The sequence below is a fragment of the Eulemur rufifrons genome, chromosome 30, assembly GCF_041146395.1.
Source record: "Eulemur rufifrons isolate Redbay chromosome 30, OSU_ERuf_1, whole genome shotgun sequence".
NCBI lineage: Eukaryota > Metazoa > Chordata > Mammalia > Primates > Lemuridae > Eulemur > Eulemur rufifrons.
Genome location: NC_091012.1, coordinates 121305437 through 121315421, shown reverse-complemented (window position 1 = coordinate 121315421; position 9985 = coordinate 121305437). Strand labels below are relative to the sequence as shown.

Here is a 9985-nt window from a genome sequence, read left to right as displayed (position 1 = left end):
ATCTTTATATTTTGTGTGCCCTTTAAGATAAATTTATAATTACTGTTTTACACTTGGCTTTTAAATCATATAGACAAAAAAGAGGAATTACATACCAAAAATACAATAATGCTGGCTTTTATATTTGCTTGTGTAGTTAAACTTACCAGTGACAGATTTTTCTTCATATGGTTGGTTTCTAGTTAACATATAATATCCTTTTATTTCAACTTGATTGATTTCCTCTAGCATTGTAGCAACAAACTCTCTTAGTTTTTGTTTATCTGGGAAAGTCTTAATCACTCTATCATTTTTGAAGGATAGTTTTGCCAGTCACAAAATTCTTGGTTGGATTGTTTTTACTTTCTTTCAGTACTTTAAATATATAATTCCATTGCCTTCTGGCCTCTTTGGTTACTGATGAGAAACCAGCTGTTAATTTTATTGGAGATCCTTTTTACATGATGAGTTGCTTCTTTCTCTTGTGTTAAAGATTATTTCTTTATTTTTGTCTTTCAACAGATTGATAATAATCTGTCTTGGTATGGATCCCTTTGAGTCTATCATTGAGATTCTTGTATGTTTAGATTCTTGTCTTTCATATTTGAGAAGGTTTTGGGTATTGTTTCTTCAAATTTTTTTGGCCACTTTGTCTCTCTCCTCCTTTTGGAACTCACATAATAAATATGTTGGTAAACTTGAAGATGTTCCAGAATTCCCTTAAGCCCTTTTTATTTTTCTTATGTTTTCCTTTCTGCTCCTCAGATTAAGTAACTCTAATTGCCCTACCATTAAGTTTGCTGATTCTTTTTTCTGCCTGTTCAAATTTACCGTTGAAACCCCCTACTGAATTTTTTATTTCAGCTATTGTACTTTTCACTCCAGAATTTCTATTTGGCTCTTTCTTGTAATTTCTATCTCTTTATTGATGTTCTGTATTTGTTGAGATGTCACTCTCCTAGTTTCCTTGATTTCTTTGACCATGATTTTATTTTGTTCATTAAATATATTTAAGACAGTTGATTTAAAGCCTTTTTCAAGTAAGTCAAATATCTGTGCTTCCTAATGGATGATTTCTGCTAATTTTTTCCCCCTGTGAATGCACCATGTTTTCTTGTTTCTTTGCATGTTTCATTTTTCTTTGGTTGAAAACTGGACATTTAAAATATTATTATAACATAGTAACTGGGATTCAGATTCTTCCTCCTCCTCCGGGGTTGTTGCATTGCTTGTAGTTGGTTGTACTTGTTTGTTTCTTTGTTAGGTTTTCTAAACTATTTTTTTTTTTTTGAGACAGAGTCTCACTTTGTTGCCCAGGCTAGAGTGAGTGCCATGGCGTCAGGCTAGCTCACAGCAACCTCAAACTCCTGAGCTCAAGGGATCCTCCTGTCTCAGCCTCCCGAGTAGTTGGGACTACAGGCATGCACCACCATGCCCAGCTAATTTTTTTGAAATATATATTTTTAGCTGTCCATATGATTTCTTTCTATTTTTAGTAGAGATGGGGTCTCGCTCTTGCTCAGGCTGGTCTCGAACTCCTGAGCTCAAACGATCCGCCCACCTCGGCCTCCCAGAGTGCTAGGATTACAGGCGTGAGCCACCGCGCCCGGCCTAAACTATTTTTAAAGAATATATTCTTTTTGTGTGTGATCTCTGAGGGCTCAGTGACTTTAGCTGTGGTAAGCTCACGGTTTGACAGAGATAGCTTTAAAGAATGTGTTTAAGTGTGCTTTTTCTTGATTCAGCAATTGCTTGATTCCTATAAACCTTTGATTATCTCCTAGAGTTTCAAGTAAGTTCATTCTGGCAGTTTTTTTGCTTATTTTTTCTGTGTTTCTGTGTGGGGCTGTGCCCTTGGAGCTCCTTACTCCACCATTTTTATTGACATAACTTCCAACTGCATTTTGATTTCAACATTACCTTTCCCCATTGCTCTGCAGTGAGTGGAACTTTTTATAATTTTGGGACCAGTATATAAGTGGGTCTGTTTAGTTATTCTCTATTCAATTCCACTGGCCTACTTATCTATCCTTCAAATATACCAAAAATGATTCATTATTGTGCCTTTGTAGTAATTCTTACTATCTGGTAGATGATGTCTTCTATTTTCCTCATCTTTTTTGGCTATATGTAACCATTTTCATGTGAGTTTAAATTTTAAAGTCAGCTTATCAAATTTTACATACATTCTCACATACACACACACATTTACAAAGCCTAATTGAGTTTTGATTGTATTTTAGTCAATCTGTAGATTAAATTTTAGGAGATTTAATATGTTTACAATATTACATCTTCCAATCCAAATACATATATTGTTTCTCTATTTATATATTTATTAGTAATAATATATTATATATTTTTCCCACAAAATTTTTACATTTTGTTATATTAACTTTGAAGCACTTGGTACTTTGTTATGGTAATTACAAGTTATACTTTATTTTCATTTTAATACTTTTTGTTGCTGCAGAAACAAAATTTATTTTTGTATGTTGGTCTTATACCAAGCAACCTTTAAAAATTTTTATTGAATAGTTTATCTTTGAATTTTCACTATACACAATCTAATCATCTGCTAATTATATAAGTTGCATTTCCTATTTTCCAATCCCTATCCCTGTGATTTCTTCTGATTCCCATTAGTGTGCTGTGTTGAATTTTCATTAAAAACTTAATAAAATAGTGACAGAAGGCATCTTTGTCTACTTCCCTGTTTTCACATAAAAGCTTTTAATATTTTCACATTAAGTATTAGATTTACTGTAGGTTTTTTTAAATTTCTATTGTTTCTGATGGATATATTCATCTAGTCAAATAAAATATTTCTTTATCATGAATGAATGCTGATATTTCACAAAAATATTTCTCTGTATCAATTTAGATGTATTTTTTTCTCATTTAATATATCAATGTCAGTTCAGTATGCCAGTCCTGGACCTATTTACCCTTAGATCCATTTCTCACCCTTTCCCTACTCCATTCTCTATTATAAATAGGCTGGGCCCATAAATTCTAGGTTCTATAACATTTGTCTGTCATCTTATTTCAGACAAAAGAGGGTACCAACATAAGGTTACAGTCCAGGAAAACAAGAGCAACTAGAGTTTTTCTCCTTCCTCTCTGAATCAGGTGGCTTCTCCTCTAATGGCCTGTATCTTCCCCATTGTTTCAGCCCTCATTATATTAGTACACCATGGCTCTAGATTCTGTTAATCTTGACTCCTAGGCTCCAGTAACAAACCCTACCTATTCTCTTTGTCCCTCCAGCCTAAAGATAAATATAGGAGTAGCATCCTCAAGTTGTCAAGTACTGGTTTTCCTGACCTTCCTCTATGTTGCTTTTCCATCCCTTCAGTAACCAATTTACTACATTAAATTCTTTCTGGGTTAAATATATAGAGAAATTTCTGTTTCTTTGATCAATTCTTGACTATTACATTTGGTCAATTATATTTATTGTTTTCCTAGCATGTCACATAGAGAGATATATTCAAGTTGTGAAAATTTTAAGTATACATTTCTTTGTATTAGAAACATTCCCATTCCACTCTTGTAGTTATGACCTATACACACAAAGCTCTAAAATACTACCTGTGAGTTAAGCCCTAACGGTGTTATTTAGAGAGATAAATATACTCTTAAATAGACCTATTACAAAATGAGAAATATTCAAAGCATCCAAGGAATTCAATAAGGCAGAGAATAAATAGAATATTAAACCTTAAGAAGTAGAAGGTAATAAATAATGAAAATCATTTTAAAAATAAGGATGCAGAGGCCGGGCGCGGTGGCTCACGCCTGTAATCCTAGCACTCTGGGAGGCCGAGGCGGGTGGATTGCTCAAGGTCAGGAGTTCGAGACCAGCCTGAGCGAGACCCCGTCTCTACTAAAAATGGAAAGACATTATATGGACAACTAAAAATCTATATAGAAAAAATTAGCCGGGCATAGTGGCGCATGCCTGTAGTCCCAGCTACTCGGGAGGCTGAGGCAGTAGGATCGCTTAAGCCGAGGAGTCTGAGGTTGCTGTGAGCTAAGCTGACGCCACGGCACTCACTCTAGCCTGGGCAACAAAGTGAGACTCTGTCTCAACAAAAAAAAAAAAAAATAAGGATGCAGAAAACAGTAAAGTCAACTAACCAAAGCTAGTTATTGGGAAAGAATTATAAAATACACAATTTTTATAAGTATTATCAATTATAAAAGGAAGAATTCTAAATAAGTGATGTTAAGTAAAATTCTACAAAATATAGGAGCAGAAGAGATTTAATATAAGAGAGCACCATAAATATATTTTACGATTACCTCAGCATAACCAAATGGTGGACCAAGAAGGAAAGGTTCTACCTATAGAAGTATTTAAGCTAATAAATTCAAAAGGAATGATATCATTAGATAATTACCTTCCTACAACCCCTAATGAATTAATGGACAAAAGTGACAATTATCAATAATTGCCAACATCAGCACAAAGCTAGGCACACAAACGTTATATTTTCTTAGTGAAAGTACACAGCATCACGTCTTGAGTGGTCTTGCTAATAAACAAGCACAAACCCAATAAATATTAATCTGATCCAACTGCTAATTCTATTGATGACTGTTGATGCTGAGTTGCAAGTATATTGGGTTGATTATACTCTTCTCTGTATTGTAGCTACTTGATACTTTTTAAGTGAAACATTTTTATAAATATCATGTCTTTAAATTTGAAATTCTAAGTTCAATGGACCAATTTTTGAGAAATATAATTTTCCAATTACATTACAATTTGTGTGCACCAAGTGTTCTAAACAAGAATAGAAAATGTCAATTAAACAATTTAAACTGAAACTCTAGCCTAAGTGCCAGCCTCCCTCGAAATGTGCTAGAACCAGCTAAGTTTAGAGGATAGTTTCATAAAATAGTCAGGGAAACAGTAATTGCCATATTATATGAACTCTTTCAAGCCACAAAAAAGATGGGAAGTTATAAAACTCATTTTAACAGGTACACAGGCCGGGCGCGGTGGCTCACGCCTGTAATCCTAGCACTCTGGGAGGCCGAGGCGGGTGGATTGCTCGAGGTCAGGAGTTCGAGACCAGCCTGAGCAAGAGCGAGACCCCGTCTCTACTAAAAATAGAAAGACATTATATGGACAACTAAAAATCTATATAGAAAAAATTAGCCGGGCATGGTGGCACATGCCTGTAGTCCCAGCTACTCGGGAGGCTGAGGCAGGAGGATCGCTTGAGCCCAGGAGTTTGAGGTTGCTGTGAGCTAAGCTGACGCCACAGCACTCACTCTAGCCTGGGCAACAAAGTGAGACTCTGTCTCAACAAAAAAAAAAAAAACAGGTACATTGACCTTGATACAAAGACCAAATAAAGACACTTCAAGAAAAGATCACTTGAGCCAATCTTACTCACATAGAGGCATCTATTCTAAATAAATTCATATCATGTTCAATGTAGCAGTGAATAAGTAGGCTGTGTCTAAGAAATGCAAAGATGATATAACATTAGAAAAAAACTGTCAATTGGAATTTCTCTACATTGATAGATTAGAGGAGAAAAGGCATTTGATCATTTTCAGGAGTGAAGAAAAAGCCTTTGTAAAAAATATTTAACACTCATTCATGGTAAAAAACTTTTAGCAAAATGACATTAGAAAATAATTTCCATTTCCTAAAATATACAGCAAATTTATATAAATGTGAAACATTAGAAGCATCCCCATTAAAATATGGACCAAGAAATTCACAGATGCATGATACCATCTCTACTGTTTAAAAGTAGACTCAAATATATAACAAGAGCAATAAATATATCAAAATAAATAAAAGGTAGGAATATTGAAAAGACAGATAATAAATAGTGACAATATGCTCCTTTAATTAGAAAATCCACAGGAACCAGTGCAAAAAATACTCAAATGAGTAAGAAACTTCACAAAGCTGTGAAGCATTATACTAAACTCAGGAGTCTAGCTACACAAAATCAGTAACTAATAAGGACAAGTAATAGAAAATATCCCAATCACAACAACAGCAAATATTCAAAATTTACCTAACAGAAAACTAACAAAAATGTACACAATCTTTTTGGAAGCAACTATAAAAACAGACTTAAGGAAAAGAAGTCCCAAATAAATAGATCAGCATGTTATGGTTATTCATGGGGAAAAGACTATTTTAAAGATGTCAATTCTTAAATTATTTACAGATTTACTTACTGCCTGCCATGGACTGAACTGTGTCCTCCACAAAACTCATATGCTGAAGCCCTAACCCCTAATGTGATTTTATTTGGAAATAGCATAATTAGGGAGGTAGTTAAGGTTAAATGATATCATAAGGGTGAGTCCCTAATCCAAGAATACTAGTATCCCTATAAGAAGAGGCAGAGAAATCAGAGATCTCCTTTCACATGCACACAGAGAGGAGGCCATGTGAGGATACTGTGAGAATATAGCTGTCTGCAAGCCAGGCAAAGAGACTTTACCAGAAACCAACCCTGTTGACACCTTGATCTTGGACTTCTAACCTTCAGAGCTATGAGAAAATAAATTTCTTTTGTTTAAGTCACACAGTCCGTGTTATTTTGTTATGGCAGACTGAGCAGACTAATACACTGCCTTACATGTACCATCCAAGATAGCAACCAGAATTGGGCTGCTCATTCCCAAAATAAACCCTGGAGAAACTATAGAAGGGAGAATGAGAGAATGATATCAACAGTGCAAAAGCAACACAAATGAGAAATCCATGAGGGACACAAAATCTGTATTGAACTAGTACTTATATATGGGTAGGTGGGGGCACACCCTCAAGTAGAGACAGGTCTGTAGCAATAGAAGCAGATGACAGAATTGGTTGGGGGAAAGGTTTTGAAGTTTGGCCTTTGCTTCTTCTTAGTGTGTTTTGGGACAATGAATTTCTACTGCTTCACTGAAGAATCTAAGATGGCACCTCAGACCCTATGTGCTGGTACGGTGGGATAATAACAGGACAACACAAAAGTTTAAGTTGGTTGAAACAGTATGATCATAGAAGCTTTGTTAATAACGACCTGAAACCTCTTTTTTTTTGGATAGGATTGGCCTTTTAAAAATAAATATTGCAATCAAATATAAGGAATGGAATGAATGAATAACACATAACAAAGGTAGGTATTCTTTTATAAAAAATGCATATACACACATTTTTTAGAGATGTAAATGTATTTCTTACTATTAATGAGTGTCAAAAAATAATGTCATTGAACTGAGCTGGCCAATGTTAAAAAACGTCAAAAGATCTGGGTCTCACAAAATCATGCAGCTCAGCCTCTTTCCCTTAGAAAGTAGATCTTTCAGAACAGAAGGTTCCCAAAAGTCTAAGTTTGCCTGGTGAACAGACTTTATCATCCAGTGTATTTTTTCTCTTACAATCCACCACCTGTCTTGAGACCTTGCTTTGTGTTACAGTTTCCCCATATGTATCTAGCTTGGGACTTTGATCCATTCTTTGCAAGGTTTCCAGTAGGGAAAAACAGCTCAGAGCTTTGGAGGAGTTGGTATTTCCCAAGAAGCCTTTAAAGAAGCCAAGAGGAAAACACCCTACTCTGCCTCCTCCACACCCAACCCTGAGATCTGACAGGACAACGCACCCCAGAAGCAAGGGCGCAGCCTGTGCAGAGCCCCACCCCTCCTTTCACACCCGGGAGGCCCAGGGCAGAGCTGGCAGCATGAGACTCCCCCCTGACTTCCACCTCAAGGGTCTCAGGTCTTCAGAGGAGAGAGGTGATGTGGAGAGTCAAGGTGAGGACCCTTATATACAGCTGCGTTGCCACCCAAGCCCCTCCCAGCCAGAAAAAAGGAGGACTCAGAACCTGGCCCCTTTCAGCCCCGCCCTCACCACTCCGAACTAAGAGGCTCCAGGCACGGCTGTTAAACCCAACGTACATCCAGTTCTATCTCCGGGTCACAGGAAGTGAAGACCGATCTGAGGCTGGCGGACTCAGGTTAGCAGAGGGAGAAATCCCAGGCTTTATACGGAATAAAAGAGGAGCTTGAGCAAGGACTTAAGACTTTCAACCTCACAACTGTGAGTGGGGACACAGACTTCTGCTTCTGCGGTCTGCCGTGGGAAGCCCCAGGCAAGGCTGTCAAGCTAAGAAGTCCCTTCTTTCCCTCCAGGGGGGTTTCGGGGAGGTGGGGGCCTTGGTTTAATGTGGGTGGCTGCAAGTGAGTACTGGTAACTCCAATCATCTGGAACAGAGGGGCCAGTCCAATAAAATCTTTTTTCCTGTTGTCGGCTGTGGGGTGGAGGTGGGGCATCAGGAGCGGCCCCATTTTCTTTCAGGGGTCTCAGGAAGGTGAAGCCATTGGTATAAGGGGGTGAGCTTCAGAGGGGGAGGAGACCCAGCCTTGCCAGCAGTTGACATGATGATCTTGAATGTGAACGGAGAGTTTACCACAGAGTCTAGACCTGCCAGCCCCTACCCTCGGGCCTAACTCTCCCAAGGCAGGGCTGGCAGTCTGAAGCCTAGGACTCACCTACACTTCTTTCACTGCATTCTCGGAATGGGCTGATTAGAACAGGAGCCCTGTGGGTTTCTAGAGAAGTGCTCTCACAGACACCTGTAGAGGCAGCCTTGGTTAAAACCAAGATGGTCTCTCCCTGCTGAAAGTGTACACACCATTTCACTCTCCCTCCTCTAGGTTCCTGCATTACCTGCTCTCCTCTCCACACTCCCTGACCAGTATCATCATGCCACGGGGGCAGAAAAGTAAGCTCCGGGCCCGTGAGAAACGCCGCCAGGCTCGGAGTGAGGCTGAGGCTCTCCAGGGTGCGCAGGCTATTGCAGCAGAGGAAGAAGGGCCCTCCACTTCCTCCTCTCCTCTTTGTGGTGGCAATGCCCAGAGCTCCTCTGCTGCTGGGTCATGTAGCAAATCCCCGGGGCCTGAGAGAGCCCCATCCACCACTACTACTTCTGCAGGTGTTTCATACACAACATTTGATGAAGGTGCCAAGAGCCAAGATGAGGAACGACCGAGCACTTCCCAGGCACCACCCACCACTGATCGTTCAGCCAGATCACCTCTAGACCAAAAGGCAGTTTTGTTGGTGCAGTTCCTGCTGCGCAAGTATAACATGAAGGAGTCCATAACAAAGGCAGACATGCTGAAGTATGTCATCAAAAAGTATAAGAATCACTTCAATGAGATCCTCAAGAGAGCCTCTGAGCTTATGGTGCTGGCCTTTGGCATTGATGTGAAGGAAGTCGACCCAATCAGGCAATACTATGCCCTTGTCAGCAAGTTGAATCCCAATGGTGATGTAAGACTGACTGATGAGGAAATCTCGCCCAAGACCGGCCTCCTGATGACTATCCTGTGTGTGATCTTCATGAAGGGCAACTGTGCTGCTGAAGAAGATATCTGGGAAGTGATGAATATAATGGAGATATATTCTGAAAGAATGCGTGTTATGTATGGGGATCCCAAGAAGCTCCTCACTCAAGATTTGGTAAGGGAAGGGTACCTGGAGTATCGGCAGGTGGCCAACAGTGATCCTCCATGCTATGAATTCCTGTGGGGTCCCAGAGCCCATGCTGAAACCAGCAAAATGAAAATCCTGGAGTTTTTGGCCAAGATCCATGACACAGTCCCCAATGCCTTCCCATCCTGGTATGAAGAGGCTATGAGAGATGAGGAAGAGAGAGCCAGAGTCAGAATTGCAGCTCTATTTCGTACCAGTGCTGTGGCCAGTGGACATTCCAGGGTCAATTCCAGCAACTCCGCCCACCGCTAGTGAAGTCTGAGGCACTTTCCTCACTTTGAAGAGAGAATTCAACCTTTTCAGTAGTGGAAGGATATGGTGGTGTTGGAGGGAACACAGTACATATCATACCTGTGTTCCTGTTCTACATGAGTAACTTGTAGATTTATCTTTTGTTTTTGTTGGAAGTTTTCAAATGCTATTTATCTTTAAAAAGTTTAATTCTCTTTAGAATCTAAGTGTATGAATAATATTGGTTAC

The 9985-nt window shown here is 39.0% G+C and overlaps 1 protein-coding gene across 1 annotated transcript; it reads left to right on the top strand.

The window, feature by feature from the left end:
• Positions 1 to 8713: 8713 nt before the first annotated feature.
• On the top strand, positions 8714 to 9757 carry LOC138379044 (melanoma-associated antigen B10-like). The gene is made up of 2 exons (XM_069464310.1): positions 8714 to 8855; positions 8970 to 9757. The coding sequence occupies exons 1-2, from the start codon at positions 8714 to 8716 to the stop codon at positions 9755 to 9757; spliced, it is 930 nt and encodes a 309-aa protein (XP_069320411.1).
• The last annotated feature ends 228 nt before the right edge of the window (positions 9758 to 9985 follow it).